The following is a 24,320-nucleotide window of genomic DNA, read 5'->3' on the forward strand; positions in this document are numbered from 1 at the left end:
TCTCTAACGAAATTGTCTTTAAAAATCCTATTTATTTATTTATATAAAGAGTCAGCAGGGGAAGGGCAGAGAGAGAGGGAGACAGAGAGTCCCAAGCATGCTCCACACTGTCAGCGCAGAGCCCAGTGCAGGGCTCGAACCCATAACCATGAATGAGAGCATGACCTGAGCCGAGATCAAAAATTGGACACTTAACTGACTGAGCCACCCAGATCCCCCCCCGCCCCCAAATCCTCTTTTTATTTCTGCTCTCGGCTCTTTTGTATTTTCAAAGCTGGATGAGGAGGCCAAGAGTTGTGGAATGAGATTTTTGTGTGGAAATTCCGAAGATAGGCATCTGGTCTGTCACAATAGAATTTCATATTTATTTTACCTGGGTGTTTCAGAGGAGACTTCAATGTTAACAGACTTATGGAATGATAAAAAAAAAAAAAAAAGAAAAAAATTGGTCTTTGTCCCTGGCTCCTGGCACCGCACTCCTAAAACTCTTGGAATTTCCTGAGTGATAGGGGAATGTCTTTTGTTATTCATAAGGAACCACTTCGTAGCACACTGGAGTCTGTGTTAAGGAGGTAACGTAGGGTGGGGCCCTGTGTAGCCTCAGGACGGAGCTGGTCACCAGTGTGACCACGTGATTCGGACTTTCAGCCATACACACTAATTTCCTGGGAGCAGCAAGAAGTGGGGCTGGAGACTGGGCTCTATAGTAACTCAAGTGGGAGTTTGTTTTTTGGTTCTTGTTTTTTGGTATGGGGGGGGGGGTTGGTGTTGCTGTTCAACCCTTCAAACACAGCACCTGTGAAGTATTCAGTACTTCTCATCCAGCTGTTTGTGATTCAGAGAGCTTCCAGGTTGGTGAGCACATCCACATGAATTCATCTGCCAGGAGGGTGGCCCACCTCACCTCCACAGACGGAAGCACAGACTCGGGACCCTTCTGGACCTTGTTTTATGTATGTACCTTTTCATCTGTTTCATCTGTATCCCGTATAATAAACCCGTATACGTAAGTAAAGTGTTTTCTTGAGCTCTGCAAATTATCAACTTGAGGAGGGGGGGCATGGGAAGCCGAATTTCTAGCTGGTCAGTCAGGAGTACAAGTGGCCCAGAACTTGAGATGGTGTCTGGAGCGGGGGCAGTCTTATAGACTAAGCCTTTAACTTGTAAATTCTGAGGCTAACTCTGGGTTGATAGTATCAGAATTGAATTTTGGACACGCCGTTGGTGTAGGATGGCTGGAGGATTTAAGGATCAGAGAATAGTGTATTACACAATAGCTACTGCAGTCTCTTCCAGGCTTCTGGAATTGCTGGCCGGTTCTGAGATTTGTTGCAAGTCCAGATGCATCATACCTACTCGTCATGTTTTTATAATCTTCAAGCCTATCCACCCTTGATCTATTTCTTTGAGTACTGAAGCCCTATGTTTTCATTCCTCTATGAAGACCCTTCATGTCTTCAGACACTATAGTCATCTATCTTGGACCGTTCTGAAATTGTTATAATTTTCTTGATTTTTCAAGTGGAGGGAACTGTAGCAGCATGGATGCTGATGTTTGATACAAGGGGAATTATATGTTTAAGTTTGTTCCTATTTCCCCTTGATGATGACGAGAAATTATATTGACTCTCTTGATCACAGAAGCCCTTGAACTGATACCTTTAGGGACTAGTCAGCAATAAATTTTATACCTTTTTCCCCCATCATTTCTGAAATAACAAATATTATTATTTGTTCACAGATTTAAATACATGTAATACACTATTGACTCAAAAGGAAATATATATCCAAATGATATTATCCTTGTAAAAGCAGCCACCTTAGGAATTTTTAAGGTCGATCTATTATTCACAATATTTTGGAGCCTCATGTTTTGAAACTACTTAAAACCTTTAGCATATTCTTTTGGCTATCCTCTGCAGTGGCTGTTCGCTCCAAGAAAGTGACTATGACTTTTGGCAACATCAGTGATATGTGTGTGATACTGATGATTCAGTTAAGCAGTACTGTTTCGGTCAAAAGAGTGTGTCTATAAAATGGTGGACCTGGTTCCCTTATTTAAATGAAAACAATACCAGAAATAATTGTAAGGCTTTTTTGACAATGATAATACCACTGATATCGATATACCCACATTTTGTAGAGATTACTGTTTAAAAGTAAAAAGTATAATCACTCTTTCTTTCCTCACGAAAGACTCCTTCCATGAGGCTGTAAGGTAGCTCATGCCGATAGGGGTGTGAACCATTCCCCCGTCGCTCTCCTGACATGTCAGTTCTCATTTTGACTCTTGTCACATCAAAGCTTCTATTTATCCTGATACTGTGCGGAATGATCTCAGTCAGACCTTGCTATGCCTGGCTGTCACTGGTATCTCAGTCCCCCATGAGCTGCTGCGTCCTAGGCCATTTCCTTCCTCCTTATTCTCCTTACTTCTTCTACAAGAGGGAAGTGGTCCATTGGGAATCCATACTGCTCAGAAAAGGAGCATCTATAGATTTGTAAGGGATCATTTGGTGGAGGACTGTCATCGTTACTGTTTTGTTGCTGCTGGTATCCCAGGCATATGTATTGCAATGGCCAAATTAATTAAAGCTAGATTATTTATAAAAATTTTTTAAGGTTATTTATTTGTTATGAGGGAGAGAGAGATAATATCAAGCAGGCTCTGTGTTGCCAGCGTGGAGCCCAACATGGGGCTCGAACCCACAAACCTTGAGATCATGACCTGAGCCGAAACCAAGAGTTAGATACTTAACCGACTGAGCCACCCAGGCGCCACAAGGCTAGGTTATTTTAAAACCTCACTGATTCTCCCACAAACTGTTTGAGGGTGAGGGGGTTTGGTTGCCAAGCTCTTATCAGCACTTCTATAGGCTTGGAATTAATTCAGAAAGGAAAGGGAAATTCTGCTACGCAAAATCACGGTACCAGGATGCCGCTGACAGTAAGGAGCAGATATCCAGATCCTCTTCCGAAAGACTGTCGCACATGTGACTCCCTGAGCACAGTGCCTCGCCTGTAGATCAGTGCTCACAAAATAGTAGCTTGTTGCTACTTTGATGATATTCATGTATAGAATTAAAATGTTGAGTTGTCTTTTGGACACACCATTCTGGGTATTTCCTTTAAATATCCAGTTAGTCAGTCAAATGTTATTTCCCTTTAGAGGAGCCTTGTCGCCTTGCCCAGGATGGCCATGCTTGTTGGGAGGAATCTGACCCTTTGTATAGATCCCACAGAAGCTGTGGCCTCCTTCCGAGCCAGCTGTGGAAGGCATTCATGGTGGCCGTCCAGCAGGTTTCTGAAGCACTGCCCCCGGCAGTGAAGAGGTCGGCATTTCATCCCATACTTGCAAATTTCATCCTTGAGTGTCTTCTGACCTGCAGGGGTCGATTTACTACTAGGAAGCAACAGGGATCTCTTCTGGAACACAGTGTATCTACTGTTTTCTGACCTAGGACCTTTGAACTGCCCACTGCAGAAGGAACGTGTCCTCAGAATTACATTATCCATATTGGAAGTGAAGTTGAGAAGAAGAGAAATAAGGGATCCAGGAGGCCTCTGTTTCTGTAGCCTTCGTTTCCTCTCCCCTCTCTGTTTTTAGATTTGTTTCTACCTATTACATGTCACAGTCACGTAATTTACAGATGTAAATTACAAATTACATTTGGCTCTGGTTTTTTAAAATTTTTCTTCCCCGGAAAGATTTAATGAACTTTTTTTTTTAATTTTTTTTTTTATGTTTTATTTATTTCTAGGAGAGAGAGAGAGAGACAGCGTGAGCAGGGGAGGGTCAGAGAGAGAGGGAGTCACAGACTCTGAAACAGGCTCCAGGCTCCGAGCTGGCAGTCAGCACAGAGCCCCACGCGGGGCTCGAACCCACGAACCGTGAGATCATGACCTAAGCGAAAGTCGGACGCTTAACCGACTAAGCCACCCAGGCGCCCCTAATGAACTTTTTTTTTAAATCCTAAATCTTCTTTGTCTGAGTTTGAGGGGATATCCATTTCTCAGTCTTTGTGGACTTTATCTTTGTTTCCTATAGATAAGTAAACCCTAGGAGGCTTTTCCATATAACCCCAGATGCTCGCCAGTGCCAGGCAGTGAGCTTGCTGCCCACCAACTCTGCAAGACACGCATCATCTCCCCCTTCCATCTTCTGGGGGCCGGACAGCTCACTAAGAACCATTTCAGCTAATTGCCACAAATGCTAGAGATTTCTGCCTCTGCTCTGGTTAATTTTACAAAATGACTCCAAGCTCTTGAATTTTCTGGGTCTTTTCTCTCTCTCTCTTTTTATCTTTTTCTCTTTGATTCTTTTATTCTAGGTTGTCTCTATTGCTCTCAGACTGTTAACAATGATCTCACATTTGGTGACAGATTTGTCTGTGATATCTTCCCCCTACCCCAACACTATGATTACTGCTTATCATTGGTGGGCTTGAAACCCATAACTTGTTCATGTAGGAGACATATTAAAAATACACTGGTCTTTGGAACATAGACTTCAGCCATTCATCAACCTTTTTTTTTTTTTTAAGTTTATTTTGAGAGAGAGAGTGAGAGAGAATGGGGGAGGGGCAAGGAGAGGAAGAGAGAGAACCTCAAGTGGGCTCTGCACTGATAGCGGGATGATAGCCCCAATGTGGGGCTCAATCCCGTGAACTGTGAGATCATGACCTGGGCCAAAATCAAGAGATGGATGCTTAACCGACTGAGCCACCCAGGTGCCCCCCATCAGCCTTTTTTGCTGTGTTCTTAATTGATTGTGTTTTTGAGAAATGAGAAGCCAAATAAATTGAATTTATATTATTTGACACTCTATTCCAAGTGAGGAATATCAGTTTAAGACATCAGCGATTAAGTACCCACAAAGCTGTACTTTTCGGTCTTATAGATGATTGTTTTGTAGAAATCAAAATGTTTATTTTCTTTGTTCAGATTATTCTCATTCCAAGATTCTGAAACTATCCAAGATAACTCAAACCTTATTTATTCTTACTCTGAAGATGTTAAGTAACTCCTTCCCTTGCCCCCAGTGAAGACAATTCTGTCATTGTCCACATTCTCTCAAAAATTAGGTCAAAGAAGAGAGATGAGATTCTTATGGGAGACTAGAATGTCCTGAGCAAGAACCTCAGATTCTCATTCCATTCTCATTCCATCCAGTACAGTTGTCCCTAAGCTGGACATTTTCATCCCCTGTTATTTACTCATCAAATATTGCATCACTGAGGCATCTGGGTGGTTGTCAGTTAACCGTCTGACCTCAGCTTGGGTCATGATCTGACAGTTTGTGGGTTCAAGCCCTGCATCAGGCTCTATGCCAGCACCTGCTTGGGATTCTCTCTCTCCCTTTCTCTGTCCCTCCCCCGCATGTACCCCTACGAGCGAGGGTGTGCCCTCTCTCCCTCCCTCCCTCCCTCTCTCTCAAGATAAATAAATTAACAACAACAAAAAAATTGCATCACTTTGTAAGAGGAAAACAAACTTGGAAATTATAGTGAAAGACCATGCTGGAATAGATTTATTTTACAAACACACACCACACACACCACATCCCACCACACATACATATATATGAAAAGAAAAACAATAAAAATTAAACTCTGTCAATTGAATTGTTTCCTTAGACAAGCTTAAAATATGATCAGAAAGCTCTTCTTTCCACAAATAGATTTCTTGTTTTCAGCCTCTTGAGAAGAAAAAAGTGAGGAGTAACCTTTAATTCACGTATGAGAGAGTGGCCCCAAAGCAAAGCCTTCTCAGGTATGACTGGAAGGATAAAAATCTTGACACATTTGAATAAAGACAGCAAACGTATGCATGGTAAACATAATAAATGGGAAATGTCATCTCTGTAAAATATATTTTTAAAAAAGCCTATATAAATGTTTGTAATGGAAAAAAACCAGCAAGTACACACTTAGTTACAACTGTGTAAAAATGGTTTTGTTACTGTTTATAAGAAGGATATGAGTATTATGAGAAGTTCAGAAAATACAGGAAAAGATCCTTCATCATCTTACTTTCTTCACACAACTGCTTTCTATTTTTGTGCATTCCTTTCTCATTTTGTCTGTATGCATGGGTATTTTCTTTTTTAAAAATTTTTTTTAGATGTTTTATTTATTTCTGAGAGAGAGAGAGACAGCATGAGCAGGGGAGGGTCAGAGAGAGAGGGAGACACAGAATCTGAAGCAGACTCCAGGCTCTGAGCTAGCTGTCAGCACAGAGCCTGACGCGGGGCTCGAACCCACGAACCGTGAGATCATGGCCTGAGCCGAAGTCGGACGCTTCACCGACTGAGCCACCCAGGAGCCCCTGCATGGGTATTTTCTGTAGGTGTGCTCAGAGCAGCCACATTTTGTGTTCTGACTATGCATTTGCCCAGCTTGGGCGTGTTTTTGGTGCTGCCCCAGCCCCCATGACCATCCCTGGGGAAGGCTTCATAAGAATCCATGGCTTGGACATGCCCTCCCTGGACCTCTTAGGAAAGGTCATTAAGAGAGAAGAGAATGTGGCTACAGATATTTGGTATACAGACAATTGCCTGCAAAGAATTGCTGTGTGCATTTCAAAAAAAATTCTTTTAACGTTTATTTCTTTTTTTGAGAGAGAGAGACACAGAGTGTGAGCAGGGAGGGTCAGAGAGAGAGGGAGACACAGAATCCGAAGCAGGCTCCAGGCTCTGAGCTGTCAGCACAGAGCCCGATGCGGGGCTAGACCTTATGACCTGAGCTGAAGTCGGCCACTTAACAGACTGAGCCACCCAGGCGCCCCAACTGCTGTGTGCATTTCAAAAGAACCAGCTAAACACTGCAAAGGAGTGAAAATTGGTTTAAAGTTTCAAAAAACATGGTATTTATTGGATGATTGTTTTCCCTGTCATTTTCTCTGCCTCTCTCTCTCTCTCTCCATTATTTCACTCTTTTGCACCATCTCTAAAGCATAAAAGAAAGTTGACATCGCAATGTGAAGTCCTTGGGTGACTCCTTGACTTATTTTCCTTTGGATACTCTAGGAAAAGAAACATGGGTACTTTCAGCTATAATGAAGACACTCACTGACTAATAATTTGGTAATCATGTCACTATTGGAACTAGCAACTGGTATAAGTTTAGCTTAGGTAAGCATTTTGTGAGTGTGTACTGTGCTAACACGTGAATGTTTTAGTAGGCACTAGGTGCTTTTACATGTACTTTGCCCTTCAGTCCTCATTAAAGCCCTATTCAAGAGGAACTATTAACTCCCACAGACACAGCAGTACACAGATTCAGCAAGCTAAGTCTCATGTCATAGCCACTCAGATAGCAGTTGACTGAGTTGGGTTTCAAGGCCAGAGATGTCTGACCCCACCCCCCACCCCAAGTGCCCTGTTGTGCGTGCTTAAAAATGTGATGCAGTGCTTGTCTTCGTGCAGTTTTAAAGGCATCAAGGGCAATAGTAGAGGGAGAAGGGAACCCCTGAAATCCTTTAGAGGGAGAGATCCTGTCAGAGAAATGTGGATTTTTTTGTTTTAAAAATGTTTTTCTAGAGACGCTTGGATGGCTTAGTCGGTTAAGCATCCAACTTGATTTCAGCTTAGGTCATGATCCTCACATTCGTGAGATCGAGCCCCACCGATAAGGCAGCTGAGTCCTGAGCACTAACTAAGAGTTGCAATTAGTGAGTAGCAAAGAAGTCTAAATAGGGTCACTCTATAAGTGATGGATGGAGCCAGGAGCCCCGGGGAAGGCTCCAGCTTGGTTCAAGTATAAGACAAAGGGAAACTCAGGGGCACCTGGGTGGCTCAGCCGGTTAAGTGTCCAACTTCGGCTCAGGTCATGATCTCGTGGTTCATGAGTTTGAGCCCCACGTTGGGTTCTGTGTTGACAGCTCAGAGGCTGGAGCCTGCTTCAGATTCTGTGTCTCCTTCTCTCTCTGCCCCTCCTCATGCTCTGTCCCTCTCTCTCAAAAATAAACAAATTTAAAAAAAAAAAGACAAAGGGAAATCCAAAAGGGAGGGCAGATGTGAGAGGCACACAAGCAGAAGTGAAGAGTTGCACTCATTGGTCATGAGAGCTGGGGAGTTGTCAAGGGGACTCGGAGTGTTCTAGCATGCCTAGTTGGAAAATACTGAAAGCATTAAACACACACACACACACACACACACACACACACACACACACTTTGTGTTTCCAGGGGGAGAATAGCCTGTGCTCTTTTGGACATGTGAGTTTGAGGTACCTTGAGGCTATTGATTGGAGGTTTGAGTCCACAGCGTGAGGAAGGTTGGCAGCACAGAGGCAGATTTGGGCGTTGTCCCTTTAAAGGTGAATGCTGCCTGCAACAAAGGGAGCAAGAGCTAAAGTATGAGCAGTGAAGGAGGAGGTCAGTCTCACAACTGGGTTTCGTATTTGAAATAAGCCATAAGATTTGAGTTGGTAACCTTGAGTAACTTGCTCTTGTTTAAAGGCAAGCCTTGCAGTGGTTTAGGAATTGACCTCATCTTTTACCCAGAGCCCCAGTGCATGATAGGCTTACAGCCCACACTGGTGTGCAGGATGGCTTGCATTTGTCCCTCTGAGTTCACTGTCCATCCATCTCCACCCTGGGAGACTGACCTGTGTGGGCTGCATCAATTGGGTCCCCATTGGGTCTATGTACTGAGAGGACTTGGAAGGCATCTGGAGCGTGAGGCTGGTGTATTTGTGCCCTTGGCTCTTTTACTGTCTGATCCTTGTGGACTGGCTGCTTTCCTTTGCTCAGGACTTTCTGCGGTGACTTTATAGAAGGTTTCAGTAACTGCTCTCTTCCTCTGCCCTTCAGCCCTGGAGGTGGCAATATCTTCCACTGTTACTACCCCCTGGGGACTCTACTGACCTTTGTTAGAGTTTATGAACACAGCTCACATCTTTATAAATGTATTTGTGGAAGCCTCCCCAACTTCCTGGCTCCTACAAGGACCTTGGATTAAAAAAAACACCTAGTAAACCAGAAGAAATTTATGTTCTCCAAGGCACTAGCCCTACCCATCGTAAACAGAGAGGGGCTTCTAATCTGGAGGGGGGGGGGTGTCTCTGACCTGGAAGGAGACAAGAGAGTTAATCCAGGGTATGCAAACCTACATGTACATGCAGGACCCTCAACTCTAAACAGAATAATATCTTACACAGTTGTCAGGCTTTTTCAAACGTTTATAAATGGCTTAGTGGTTATAAAATTATATATATTTGAAAATACCATGAAATATATTTTAACTGTTGTTTTATGTATTTTCTTAATCAACAAATATATTAAAAATATAACGATTGCTGGGGTGCTTGGGTGGTTCAGTCAGTTGAGCACCCGACTCTTTTGTTTTTTTTAATGTTTATTTTTGATGGGGGCGCAGAGAGAGAGGGAGAGAGAGAGAATCCGAAGCAAGATCCATGCTGTCAGCACAGAACTTGAAGGCGGGGCTTGAACCCATGAACCATGAGATCATGACCTGAGTTAAAGTCAAGAGTCAGGCATTTAAGTGACTGAGCCATCCAGGTACCCTAAGTCACTGACTCTTGATTTTGGTTCAGGTCATGCTTCCAGGATTGAGGAGTTGAGCCCCGCATTGGGCTCCCTGCTGAGCATGATGCCTATTTGGGATTCTCTTGCCTCCTCCCCAGCTCGTGTTCCATTTCTCCCTCAAATAAAATGAGTGCGTGCATGTGTGTGTGTTTATGGCCATGTCTGACTAAGGAGATATTTTATTTTATTTATTTATTTTAGGAAATATTTTTAAATGCTTAGTGCAAGCTCACACATGAAAAAGTTGGCAACTACTTCCAAGGCCTTTGCTGTTAAAGTTCACCAGACTTTTCCTTGGGTCCAAAACTCAGAGGAAGTGGAATGAACTGGTTCAGTCCTAACTCTTCCTATCAGGATAGAGACAAAGATGACCACCCACATCTTGAAAGAATTTTTGTAAAATCATTTCTAAGTTTTTTTATTTCCCGAAAGAAATTCAGGTCCTTGGTCTTGAAAAAAGAGTACACCACATTCCCAGCCTTGGCAACACCTTGTCCTTTCGGTGACCTACTATCGCTCAAGCAGTGAGCAGAGTCTACGGAGCACAAAAATAAACATCTCTAAGGGCCTGTGGAATTTGATGGCCTGTGCAGTGTGAGGCAGACGGTGGGCTGAGCGCCAGGCTCTGTAGGTGAGCCCTCCAGAAACCCGTGTGCAGCTTTAGCCACTCTCTTGGTCGCCAGAAAGGCCATGCCATGATTAGAAGCTTGGGATTTTCAGCCTCACACCCACCTCCCTTTCTCAGAGATGGGAGAGGGGCTGAAAATGGAGCCAATTGATCATGTCTATGCAAGGAAGTCTCCATAAATTCCATAAAATAGTGTGGGGTTCAGGAAGCTTCTGGTTTGGTAACACATGGAGGTGCTGAGATAGTGTGATGTCTGGAGATGGCATGGAAGTCCCACAGCCCTTCCCACATACCTTGCCCTATACGTCCCTTCCATCTGGAAGCTCATCTGTATCCTTTACCATGTCCTCTTACAGTAAACTGGTAGACTTGAGCAAGTGTTTTCCCGAGTTCTGTGAGCCGCTCTAGCAAATTAGTTGATCCCAGGGAAGAGGTCATTAGAACTGCCCATTGACAGTTTGTTGGTCAGAAGCTCAGGTGACATCCTAGGCTTGTGATTGGTGTCTGAAGATAGGGTGAGGGATAGTCTTCTGGGACTGAGCCCTTAGCCTGTGGGATCTGACACTTTTTCTGGGTCGACAGTGGCAGAACTGAGTTGAATTCTTATTGGTGTGGGGGAAACCTCCACACGTTTGGTGACCAGGAGTGACAGAAGTGTGTTTTGTGTGGGCGGTAAAGGAGAGAAACACACAGAGGGAAGAACCGGGTTTTCCCTACTCAGGAAGGAAAACTCTGAGTTTTAATATTACACTAGCCGTGAAGTTGTGTTTCCAGGGTTAGCCTGGTCTGGGGTCAGAGCCTGGCCATGTTTGGTGTACTCAGGGGCTCTGTTACCCAGATGCTGAGAAGGATGGTTAATCTGCTAAAAAGAACAAAGAATGATGGTTAATTTCTTGCCCCCATTCCTCAAGCTCCTCTTCCCTCTTCTCCATGCGATTTGAAAAAATGTCTAGAACTCAAGAATTGGGGATATTCATTCCCTAAATATTTATTGAGTGCCAGTGTCCAAGGCATTGAAGCATCAAGGGTCCCCCATTCTCGGGGAGTTCACACTCTGTACAGACTTTACTTCTGCCCACAGTGGCCTTCAAACACCTATTCTCCACCACACTGCATGACTTGGGGGGTTAAGTTCTAGCCCACCGAAATATCTGAGTGGTTTTCCCTCCCGTTCCAATGACATGGCAGTAACAGTGATTACAGAGCGAGGAAAATGTGGTGGTGTGGACAGGCAGAACTGTGCCTCAATGAAAGGCTCTCTGTCAACTAACAAAAAGTCCCTGTGAAATTCGTCACAAGCCCCAAGGTTCTCTGTGCAGTCAAGGAGCCTCTGATATAACATATTCTGACCTAATAATTCCATACGCTGTAAGAGTGCAAAATTAGAATTAAAGAGTTCTGCAAGGCCACAGAGTTAGACACAAGAATTTATTCACTGAACCACACAAATGTTGAGTGCCAGCTTTAAAGCAGACACTGTCCCAGGTCCAGGCATCCCTGGAGGGCTACAGCTCAGGCCTGTCCCTTGTTTTACATGCACTTCCAAATAGGAGAGAAAAGAACTCCGTCACTGCAGAAGACAGTAAGCGGGGGGGGGGCAAGCTCCTGGTTATGAGTTGCACCGTCAACAAACTATTAGATGCAGAAGTAAGCATTTTTCTGATATTGCCTAGAATCAGCAGCTTCTGTGGGTTAGGAGGTGGCGGGGAAGGAAAGAATGTTGCTTTCTACTCTCTGTGTCTTATGTGAATCACATGTCATACCTTTTTCTCCCTTTCTGTAGACCAAATACCATATAAATTGCTCTGCTGTTTATTCTAGGTCTTACATAAAGTATTCCTGCCCCTGAAGTCTCACACAGGGTAGGAACTTGAGCAGTGGTGTTACCAGAAGTCAATGTGTCAGTTTAGTGCCCAAAGGTACCTGACAGACACCCCCAGATTTCTGGTCAAAGTCAGTAGTTATTTACTCCCCTGTTCCCAGGATCTGTTGGAGGACTGAGCAGAGAGAAGCAGAAAGGAGAGGGGAAAAAAGTGAATCACTAGTTTTTCCTTACTAAGAACAATATTATGTTTCATAGCACACATGTGATATCATTGAGCAACAAAACTAAATAAATCCATATGCATTAGATGTCATCCCTAAGACCCAGAGACTCCAATGGAAAAAATAGTTGGGTCCCTGGGCCACAGACTGTGCAAACCCAGGCAGAAAGGACTTTCTTTAACTTCCCTCCACATTCAGTCCTTTTCAGAGCGTGTGTTTGCCCCGGCTAGAAGTCTGCAGGACTGGAATGCTTTGCTCCACCGCCATAAAGGCTGTGCAGAAAAGTGTTGGAATCCTCTCATGGCATACTTGGAAGATTGCCCTTTGGTGTGCATGGCACACTCTGCAGTTGCTCACCATTGAAAGTATCAATCAACTTGGGTAAATTTCAGCATCTCCATGGAATGAATGTGGTATCTCTCTCTCTCTCTCTTTTAGGCATTTATAAATTTCTCCCAGCACTGTTTTGGAGTTTTTAGTGTAAAAAATAATCCAAGTATTATGTTGTTTATTCCTGGACATTTCATGATTTTTGATGCTACCATAAAGTAGCATTTTAAAATTTTAATTTGGAATTGCTCACCCCTAATATATAGAAATACTATAATTGGCTATACAAGAAAAAATAATGAATTCCAATTCGTCAAAAGTAATAGCTTCTGTTCTTCAAAATATACCACTAAGAAATGAAGCAAGCCACAGAATGGGAGAAAATATTTGTAATGCATATGTCTACAAAAGACTTGTATCTACAATATACAAAGAATTTTTATATCTCAGTAAAAAGGCAATGCCCCCAAAACATGCATATTTGAATAGACAAAAGAAAATATATGAATAGTTGATAAGTACATGGAAAAACTAGTTAACATCCTTAGTCATCAGGGAAGCACAAGTTAAAACTAAAACGTGGGGCACCTGGGTGGCTCAGTCGGTGAAGCATCTAACTCTTGATTTCAGCTGAGGTCATGATCTCACGGTTCATGGTTTGTCAGTTTGAGCCCTGCATCAGCCTCAGCGGAGCCTGCTTGGGATTCTCTCTCTTTCTCCCCCTCTCTCTCTGTCTCTCCCCTGCTCTCTCTCTCAAAAATAAATAAATTTAAGAAACACTACAATGTGAATCCATTATATACTGGAGCAACTGGACTTCTCATATATTACTGATAATATTGTACAGCCATTTTTGAAAAACAGTTTGGCAGTTTTTTCTTAAGCTAAGTATATACTTACAATATAACTCAACAATTTCATTCCTGTGTATTTACTCAAGAGAATGAAAATAGATGTCCACAAAAAACACATGTATAGAGGATATCACAGAAGCTTTGTTCATCATGGTTTAAAACTGGAAACAACCTTAATGTCCATCTACAGATGACTACATAAGTAAATCACAGCATATCCATTATATAGGTTCTATTCAATAATAAAAAGGAATCTACAGATACACACAGCAACCTGGATGAATCTCAAAGCATTAGCATGAGTGATAAGAAGCTGGAAACAAAATAGTCCATATTGTGCGGTTCCATTTTCATGGAATTCTTGAGTGACAAAACTAATCTATATTGGACAGAAAGCAAGTCAGGGGTGTCATGGTGCTGAGGTTGGTGGAGATTGACTTCAGAGGAGCACAAGGGAATACGTGGAGTGATGAAAATGTTCTATATCTTGGTTGTGGTGGTTGTGAGTGTATACATCAAAAAGCCATCAAAACAAAGACCTAAAAATGGGTGTGTTTTACTGTGTACGAATTACACCTCAATTTTAAAGAGTTTCTAGCAGTCTTTGCAAGTTGAAAGTACTCTCTTTCATCTTCGCTCAGTCTTTGGGGATCAATATTTAGCCAAATCCAAGGTTAATCTCTAAGTAAGTGTTGTTTCTCCTTTCTGTGGTGTTTATCGCTCCCTCTCCTCTATGCCTGTCTGGCTTTGGGAAGAACTCATATGTCCTCACGGTAATGGTGGAGGACATGGTTGGCATGCAGGTCCTTGAGTTCGTACTGGCTTAGGCGCGGCTGCCCTTGGTATTGGTGCCTGCTCATTCTGTTGGCGACTCTCCTCTGGCTGGTCTCTGGGTATTGGCTTCTATCCCTGCTGTGCACCATGCTGATGCATCTGCTACTGGTGGAACTTATGGTCCGTAGTGCCTTTATGACCAGGACCTGGGGGGAATTCCCCGTCTTTCCTGCTGCAGTTCTTCATGTGAAGATCAGCCATGATTTCCATTTGGCTCAGACTGTTTCCCCTTTGCCACGCCCTGTCTCGCATCTCTTAGATGTATTTCGTGTCTCCATTGAGAACATGGGAGAGCATACGGGTCAATTCTGTGTCACGTGGGAGGTGAGGGACAGTCAGTGGGGACTGTCTTTGGCTTTCTCTCTGTCCAGACACATTACAGGCCAAGGGAACCCAATGAAGTTGGGTCTTCCCACAGTTACCCACAGGATGTATAGCACAAGTCTCCTTATTGCAACTCCCTGCCCCAAATACCCAGTTTCCCTAATTCTTCACTATACCACTTACCCACCCCTGCTCAAGACTCAAAAGAATGGTAAAGGCAGCTCATCACTCTTCCTTTTAAAAAACCTTTCCCCCTTCATCTCTGGGTAGACTTTTACCTTCCCTTTGTGTGGTAGAATCTTCCCCTATGGTACAATCCTATGGTTCCTTATTTATGGGTGAAGTTATTATGGACGGGACCCATCTTCCTGTTTCCTACAATAAACTTCTGGGCTTAGCTTTGATGATAGAAGGGGGCGAATGAGAGAAAACCAGCTTGCCAACAAAAGGTAATAAATACCTCAAGAGATATTTCCAAAAATTATCTGCAGTACATGAGTATTTTAGAAATGCCTAAAAAAAAAGAGAGAGACTGATAAACTTCATGATTCTTAAGTAAAAACAAAGAGTAGAATCAATCTGAGCTTACTGAGAGTGTCTGGACTACCAGGTAACTCACGTATGGGGGAAGAGATACTGGTTTGAAACATCAGTAATTCAACTCCCTGGTTTTATAGATCAGGAAATGGTAGCAGAGAGGCGGTGATTTGCACAGTGAATCAAAGTAAGTAGTGTCACTTGCACCCAGTGGTCTTGATTTCCACTCTTGATATTTTTCTCACACACACCCTTATCTGTTTTATGGCTGCAAAGCAATTTATAAAGAAGGGTACTTGACAAAGGTTAAGATGCCGTGCATAGAAGGGATGGAGGAAGGAAAGAACAACAGAAAGACCGTGTTGGGAGCCTAACAAAATGAGTGTTTCCAGGATCACTGTCGACTTTTCTCTAGCAGCGTACTGACTGTAAGAAATATATATGTCTCCTACTGACAGAAGAGGTCACTTCAGAAAGCTTTACTGAGGGCAATATGAAAGATTTGCCCCCAAAGTGTGCTTTATTGGAAAGTTATGGACCATTAGCAAGAATTCCTTGCAAATGTCTAGATTTTTGAAAGCAAGGAGGATGAAGAGAAATGAGCACATAGCCTAATTTGTAATGCGAAGGAGTAATCTTAGAGGCACATCATAATATGGAGACTCCTTCATTCCAAAAAGACTTTTCTGAAATAAGAATGAGATGCAGAATGCAATTATATTTCAGTGGTTGGACGTCAAAATGAAATAAATTGGAGGCCAATTAGTAAAAGGAAGAACTACGTGATGGTAACAGGCTTCCTTTGCATACAGTTTTAGGTGTACTCTTAACTCAGTAATGGACTTTTTCACTATATTCGTGCCGTATCGGGCCAGTTAATTATTTATAAGAATGTGCAGACTAATGCTGTGGGAGACCTGCTGTCTGCTCCAAAGTCTCTGTGCATTTAGGTTAGCCTTGTCCAACTTGTGCTCTTCTGAAGACGTAGAAATCTAGTAAGTGACCTGTTTTGAAAGAAACACGAGTTGTTTTTTGGGCAGTATACCCTTGTGTTCACCTGTGGGCTCCCTCCCCCTTTGTTTTTTCATGAGCACTCACCCGAATGGGTGCTCAAGCCTTACCATTGTTTGCACCGCTTGTTGACAGAAATGCCCAATAGCGATTCTGAAATCTGGAGGGTGGATGGGCAGGCGCACTGTCCAAAATCCGCCAGAGCCGCTCTTCTCCACCTGCCTCCCCACATAGCACTGCCGGGTGAGTCCCTTCTCTTCTCTGGGCTGCGGCATCGTCATCGTGAAGGGGAGAAACCAGTGCCCGGCTCTGAGGCTTGTGAGGCTCAAGTGTGCCTGCTCAAGAGGAGTGATTAATCACAGGACGGCATACCGGTGCCTTCAGACCCGCGTCTCCCCACCCCGGAACCCCGTGAGAATGTTCCTGGTTCTGTGGTTTTACCCAGGTTGACTTTAATTTACAACAGACCTCTGTTGCCTGTGCCGTAAGCACAGCGCTGCTTTTAATTTGGGTTCACACAATTGTATCTTTGGAGAGATCCTCTCAAGTTGGTCCTTAACTCCTAGAATGTGGGAATGCCAAAGAGAGGCTTCCCGATGGAAACAAATGGAGACATCGGAGGCAAAGTTGAAGTTAGTGATGCTTAGTATTTGTGCAGTGAAACAGAATGTTTTCTTTTGCCGGACCGTGTATCAATAAATGATATGGTTCTTTCTAGTCTTCTACATTGCAGGACTAGATCTGAGTTACCTAAGACAACTATGCATAAAATGGTATGAATACAGTTTTGAAAATGAACCATAAGTTATACCAGCTGTATACTTTTCTGCATCATCTTTGCAACTACATTCCTTCTGGCATGGTCTTCCTATTCTTTGTGACAGTTAGTTACAAGTATACAACTTTTATGTGAGTCTCACATAGCTTCCCTCACAATGTGCACACAATATTGGTGGCTGCTTTTTGCCTTACCATTGCATCATCAATGTTTTTCCATATCACAATATTGTCTTCTTGTTGATGGTCTTCAAGGAGCAGATACTGTTCCATTTGTTGCATGTGTCAGCTCTCAAACACTTACCAGTTGTTGAGCACTTAAATTGTTCCTGTTTTATATATTATTCATATCGCAACTATTATTTTTCATCCATCGTGTCCATCTTCTCTTAAATTGTTTTCTGAGGATAACTTCCCAGCAATGAGACAACTGTTCAAAGAATTTGAACAACTTTCTAATTTCTGATCTATTGCGCTGTATTATACTGCCTCTTTGAGCATTCTTTTTTTTTAAGTTTATTTATTTTTGAGAGAGAGACAGACAGAGTGTAAGCAGCGGAGTGCCAGAGAGAAAGAGGGAGACACAGAATCCGAAACAGGCTCCAGGCTCTGAGCTGTCAGCATAGAGCCCAATGTGGGGCTCAAACTCTGGAATGGCGAGATCGTGACCTGAGCTGAAGTTGGACACTCTACCAACTGAGCCACTCAGGAGCCCCTCTTTGAGCATTCTTGAACAGCACTGGGCAGCACTGATGGGGGATGGTCCTTAAGATTTACAGTCTTAAATTGGAAAACAGCTTACCTTTGGGGTTATTTTAATGGGGAAACTTAGAGGCTAGGACCAAACCAAGGCAGAGATTTCTGAGCTTGGCTTCTTGACTTGTACAATTGATTCTGTCATTTCATGACACTTGGCACTTCATTATGTCTAAGCAGTGAGCTATTTCATTGTGTGTGTGCAGGTGTGGGCAGAACTCAAATGCTAGTCCTGTTAAAATTGTGAGAGAGAGTGTGCTGGATGTCAAGTATCCCATAAATGTGACTCACCTGTGACCATTGAAGAAACTTGGACTTATGGCAACGTGGTACAGGCAGAAGTTCAAACTCTGCTTGCAGGGGCCTGTCAGGTGTTGTCTACAAGCAAAACAGCAGGGGCTGGGCGATACACAAGGTCAGGGCAGGGTGAAGTGGGGAATACAGGCCTTATCCAGGAATGTGCTGGTACGTGACTCACTCTGATAGCTTCCACAAAGGAATGCCAGCCCGGTATCTTTAGCACTTCCAACTTTTCAAGAGAATTTGGAAATCTTAAGTTTTAGGTGTTTTGGTCCATTTGGGTGACTGTAACAAAACTACCATAGACTGGGTGGCTGAGATAATAAACCTTTATTTCTCACAGTTCTGGAGGTGGACAGTTCAGGATTAAGTGCTGGCAGGATTGGTGTTGGGTGAGAGCTCATCTCCTGGTGCCTAGATGGATTTCTTTAAGCTATGTCCCCATATGTCCCCATATGGCAGACAGTGTAAAGGAACCATTTGGGCCTCCTGTGTAAGGGAACGGATCCCATTCACTGTGAACTCATAGGCCACCAGTTTGGTCAGGTGGTTTTAAAGATGCACACTGGCAAGATTCTACCATGAACCGTTTCCCTCAAAAATTGTGGTTTTAAAGTAAAAGATATTTTAGTAGTTTGATTTGCCCATCATTTACCAAGTAGCACAGAGCCTATGTTCCAAACAATGCATGCTGTCATATTTGAAATGGTGTTGCATTTAATCAATATTATTTCAGATTTCTGGTGATCATAATAAAATCATACCAACAATTGAGTGCTTAGATCAATCCAGTGGAAAAAGTTATCTGTCCTGTCAAAACTCTTACTTTTATCTCTTAAAAAATTCATCCCTAACAGTCATATAAGAAGCCTGTTTGACATGCTAAAGAATACCTTGAGAAACACCTTATATCACACTTCCTGTGAGGCCAGAACCCAGGACAGCTTAACAGGGTCCTCACAGGCTGTCAGGGTGTCACAGGCTGCAGTCAAAATGTTAGCCAGGCTGTGTTCTCAACTAGAGGCTCACTAGGAAAAACAAGTTTGCTTCTGGGATCACTTAGGATGTTGGCAGAATCTATTTCCTTTCTGTCATAGGCCTGAGAACTTGGGCTTTCTGCTGTCTCCTGGAAGCTGGCCTCAGCTCCCGCAGGCTGGCCACAGTCCCCTCCAGTGACCCTCTCCATAGGCGGTGTGCAGTGTGGCAGCTTGCTCTTCAAGGCAAGCAGGAGAGTGAGAGCAGGTTTTCTAGCATGACTGAGCCTTACAAAGCATGACATAATCATGGGATTCATGTCCTGTCCCCTGTGTCCTACTCTGGTTAGGAACAAGTCACAGGTCCTGCCCACACTCAAGGGGGAAGGCTTATACAAAGCCAGGAACTTCAGCAGGCGGCACTCACCATAGAGGTACCTTAGAGTCTGCCCGCCATTTTCAGTGCCCTGAAGTGCTGCCTAGCACATACTAGACACTCAGTAAGTGCTGGTAGTTGAATAAATTAATGTGGCATCTATTACTTCTTTGAACCATGTATTGTTAATGTTTTTCCCCAAGTCTGTGGTTTATCGTTTGGTTTTATTTATTACATGTTTTGATATGTAGAAATGTTAAATTTTAATTCAGACAAATCAACCAAATTTTCCCTTGGTTTGTTACATTACTTTACATCTCAAGGAGTCCTTCTCCTATCTAGAGATCAGATAAATATTTGCCTCGATTTTCACCTAGATTTTTAATGATTTTTTTTTTTACATTTAACTCTGACTGATCTAATACATTAAGAACTAGAGGGAGAGTTGTAACATGATATAGTGAGCAATCCTTTTTTTCCCCCCACTAATCTTTGCTACTTTATTTAACTATATTGAATTATTCTATACTCACTGCTGGGCTCTCTATTCTGTTTCATTTATTTGTCATTCTCTTCTTTCTTTAATTGCACACTTAAAAAATATAGCATTGACAAGAAAATTTCCATTAAAAAAATAAAAATTACAGCATCACTAGTCAGAGATGCCGAAGTAGTTACTATCAGATTCATTCAGTGTAATAATTAGGTACATGGTCTAAGCTGTTATAACAGAGAGACTCCAAAATACAGAGGCTCAAATAAAATGGAAGCATTTTGGTATTTTGTGTAACTGTGTAGAGGTATGTATAGTCCAGAGCTAGAGAGGCAGCCCTTCTCCACCATCATCTAGGGACCCAGGCTCCTTCTGCCCTGTAGCTGTCCAGCCCCCAGGGCGCTGTCCTGGTGTGTGTGGGTAAAGCTGTCTCACTCCCACATCCATGCTTCAGTCTATGGAAGGGAGTGGTGGAAGTCCTAGGAAAGCACCTTGGCCTTTGAGTTCATGAGCCAGAAATGGCATATTATTTTTCCCTGCATTCCTTTCATTTAGACTAAACCATGTCATAAAGAAGATGTAGTGTGTGTGTATATATACATACCACATACATATATGATATATGATATATATAATGGAATATTACTCTGTGATTAAAAATAAGAATGAAATCTTGCCATTTGCAACAATGTGGATGGAACTAGAGGGTATTAAGCTAAGCTAAATAAGTCAGTCAGAGAAAGACAAATACCGTATGATTTCACTCATATGTTTAAGAAACAAAACAGATGAACATAGGGAAAGGAAAGGAAAAATAAGGTAAAAACAGAGAGGGAGGCACATTATAAGAGACTCTTAAATACAGAGAACAAACTGAGGGTTGCTGGAGGGGTATTGGATGGGGATTGGCCTAAATGGGTGATGGGCATTAAGGAGGGCACTCGGTGGGATGAACAGTGGGCATTATATGTAAGTGATGAATCACTAAATTCTACTCCTGAAATCATTAGTACACTGTATGTTAACTAACTCACATTTAAAATAATTTAAAACTTAAAAAAATAGACTAAACCATGTTGCCACATCCACCTTCAAGAGAGACACTAGGAAATATGGTATCAAACTGGGTGGACATAAATTTGGCTAAAATTTGGGAGGATCCATTATTAAACAGAAGGAGAATGGGTACCAAGGACAGCTAATGGCCTTTGCTACAGTCTAGGATTCATAGCTACAGGAAAGTAATGATCATTTTTGTCAAGTGAAAAATCTGCCTTTGGATATGACAATAAACTATAAATATGTCCTGATTTTTGGTTTTAGATGGCCAGTAACCCATGTGCCAGGTAGCATTCTATGCCAGTCTTGAATGCCAACAGGAAGTCACTGGGCAGCAAACTTCTTCCAGGATCATAACTGGGCTATTGGAGTAACTCGAAAACAAGGAAAACAAGAATGGAGGCCATGGCAAAAAGAAATCGAGTTCGGTCTACCTCTCCTCCGGATGGAGGCTGGGGCTGGATGATTGTGGCCGGCTGTTTCCTTGTTACCATCTGTACCCGGGCAGTTACCAGGTAGGTGGGATTTCCTTCTTGATTATTAAGATGACCTGGCTTGTCTTTGCTTCTAAGTCCTCTTCATTCTATTTCTGAACCTTTCATTGTGAAAGTATCAGTGTATATGTATGGTGTGTGTGTGTGTGTGTGTGTCCGTGTGTGTGTGCATTTCCTTTGCCCAGAGGTCTTTTTCTTTGCAAGGAATGTGATTTTCTGATACTTGGAAGTCCTAGATAGTGGTGTCTTTTATAATATCTGGCACATAAACCTGGAGTGTTAGGACATTTTTAGACTAAATGTTGTGGCTATTCTAGCCATTTGTTTTCATAAACAGCTCATCCCAGAAAAGAAAAATACATAAGGTCAAAACCATCTTTGAAAACCTCTTGGCTCACCAAATACTGAGCTGTTGGAAAGCTTAATACCTAGAATATAAATTCTTCTGCTTCCTTTTACATTTGGCTGGAGGCTAAGTTCTAGGTTGAAGGAAAGTAGCAGTGTAAGTACAGTCTTCTCATTCTTGCTCATTTCTCCTCTTTCTTTTCTCCAGTGCCCTAGTGTTGAATATGCTTAAGTTAAACTCCTATACATCAGACTCATTTATATATTTGGAGTGTATGTATGCTTGAAGTCTGCATGTGCTAGTTCTTTCCTCTACTTACGCTTTCATTCAATGAAAACTCTTTACTCTCTCTGGCAACACACCCTTAGCAGTGAAAGAAAGTAATTTGCACTGAAAACTTTATTTGATGACATCATCAATAAAAGCATCGGTGTTCCCTCCTATAACAAATATATAATGAAGGAAAGAAGCAGGATATTTGGTTTTGGTAAAATAAGGGTTGGTTGATTATGTGTCATAAAAAACTATAGATTTGTTTAAAATAATATGGTATTGAGTCTGATTTTTCTTGTCTGTATCATGGATCTTGTGTTCTTTGTATGAGGAGTCCTAGAGTTGAAAAAGAAGCTCTTGGTTCTTACAGGTGGAAGCTTCCATCATTTCCATGATGGGAAAGTTCTGGGCATGAGTTCATTGTTTACAAGAAGGTTGATATCTTTATAAGAATGTAGTGGAGTCTTCATGATGACTTTTAGCGAGAACAGGTTTATTTACCTCCATGAACAGATTAGGACACTGGTGATCATAAAAGTTAGGTGAGTTACCTACAGTTTTGGTCTAGTGGGACAGAACTGGATTGGATTTCTGGTCTTTTACTTTTTGTCTTGTTTATTTGCCATTGTACATGCACATGTAATCCACCGACTCTTTCCAACACAAATCACATTATCTTCCTATCTCATTATTTCTCATACGTGCATTGTATCTGGCCAGTCTTCCACACACATGTATATATTCACCCACATATCCTCTCTCAGTGTCTTTTCTTTGCAAGAAGGGACTACTTCAGTCTTCGCCTTTGTTCTGCTCTAGGATGTAGGCACTTTGAGGAAGTTCTGTGGCCAGTTCCTAGTTCCCTGAAACACTCCGCACCTTATCCTCTAGAACAGTGCAGTATTACCAGACATAGATTTTTAAAAATTGCCTTGGTGATGGAATCATTGTCTTGAGATCTTACTTCCTAATGTCCATAGGGTTGTCACATCAGTAATGAGAAGTCATGGTGCCGGGGGACAATTATCTCTAAATTCTTCTTACAGAGGCTCTCTACCCTCCTTGTCCCGTTGGTAACCATTCATGTTAGCTGTCACCCCTAATTCATATACAAACAATTGCCCATGAAGACTTGGAGACATCTGGATTGTTTGAGTGTTGTACTCTGGAACTATGGAAATAACTTGGGGTAGTGTCTGTAGAAAATTGAGGACTTACATCAAGGACACTGATTTCTTGATAGTCTTTTATGCTCATTGGCATCTTATGTGGCTTGTCTTGTTTGGCAAGGCATTGGATCTCAGTTTTTTCTCAGTCATAGTAGAATTACCGTGGAACCCAGGACTGTCACCAAAGGCTGAACGTCTTTTTTTTTTTTTTTTTTTTTTTTTACAAATAGTTTATTGTCAAATTAGTTTCCACATAACACCCAGTGCTCATCCCCACAAGTGCCCTCCTCCATGCCCATCCCTCCTCCCCCCCACATCCATCAGTCCTCAGTTTTTGTCAGCATTCAAGAGTCTCTCATGGTTTGCCTCTCTCCCTTTCCCCCACCATTTCCCCCCTTCTTCTCCCGGTTGGTCCTCTGTTAAGTTCCTCCTAGTCCTCCTACACGTGCACACATATGATATTTGTCCTTCTCTGCCTGACTTATTTCGCTCAGCATAACACCCTCAAGGTCCATCCATGTTGCTACACATGGCCAGATTTCATTGTTTCTCATTGCCATGTAGTATTCCATGGTATAGATAAACCACATCTTCTTGATCCATTCATCTGTTGATGGACACTTAGGCTCTTTCCATGTTTTAGCTATTGTGGAGAGTGCTGCTATGAACATTGGGGTACATGTGCTCCTATCAAAGGCTGAACGTCTTGCATATTATTTTAGGTTGTATCCTTAAGTTTTCAACTTCAACTGAATGGACATCCAGTCCACTAATATCTAACTATGCATTCATTGTGGACTAGGTTCAATCTAGGTTTTTCTAAAAACACCGAGATGTTGGAACACCACCTGGTAGGTTTGGGCTCAAATAACTGAAATACAGATCCAAGTGGGCTAAATATACATCAGGTAAAAACAGCATGTAAAATAACATTTGTGACAGAGGGGTTAATTCTGACCTGGGAGTTCAGGGCAGGCTTTTGAGAGAAGTTGTCCCCGGAGTGAAGTCTTGAAGAATGGATAGTATTTGGCCAGGAGGAAATGAGAGGGAAAGAGGTTTCAAGCTGCATCAGGTCCATGTACTTCATCTGCTACTCACTTTGTGGTAGCAGTGGGCAGCCCCCCTTCCTGAACTGCCAAGGGTTTAGCCAGAAACCAGAAGGGGATTGTGGCTGGTAGCAAAGACCTGTT

The 24,320-nt window shown here is 42.5% G+C and overlaps 1 protein-coding gene across 1 annotated transcript in view; it reads left to right on the top strand.

Moving 5' to 3' along the window:
- The first annotated feature begins 680 nt into the window (after nt 1-680).
- SLC16A12 (solute carrier family 16 member 12) overlaps nt 681-24,320 on the top strand; it is a 44,918-nt gene continuing 21,278 nt past the window's right edge. The window contains 3 exon segments of the mRNA XM_039257741.1: nt 681-953; nt 21,113-21,249; nt 21,252-21,363. Of these exon segments, the coding sequence (XP_039113672.1) occupies nt 21,159-21,249; nt 21,252-21,363 (203 nt within the window). The 5' untranslated portion in view covers nt 681-953; nt 21,113-21,158.

Source organism: Hyaena hyaena, unplaced genomic scaffold (assembly GCF_003009895.1).
Source record: "Hyaena hyaena isolate Hyena2069 unplaced genomic scaffold, ASM300989v1 scaffold_631, whole genome shotgun sequence".
Lineage (NCBI taxonomy): Eukaryota > Metazoa > Chordata > Mammalia > Carnivora > Hyaenidae > Hyaena > Hyaena hyaena.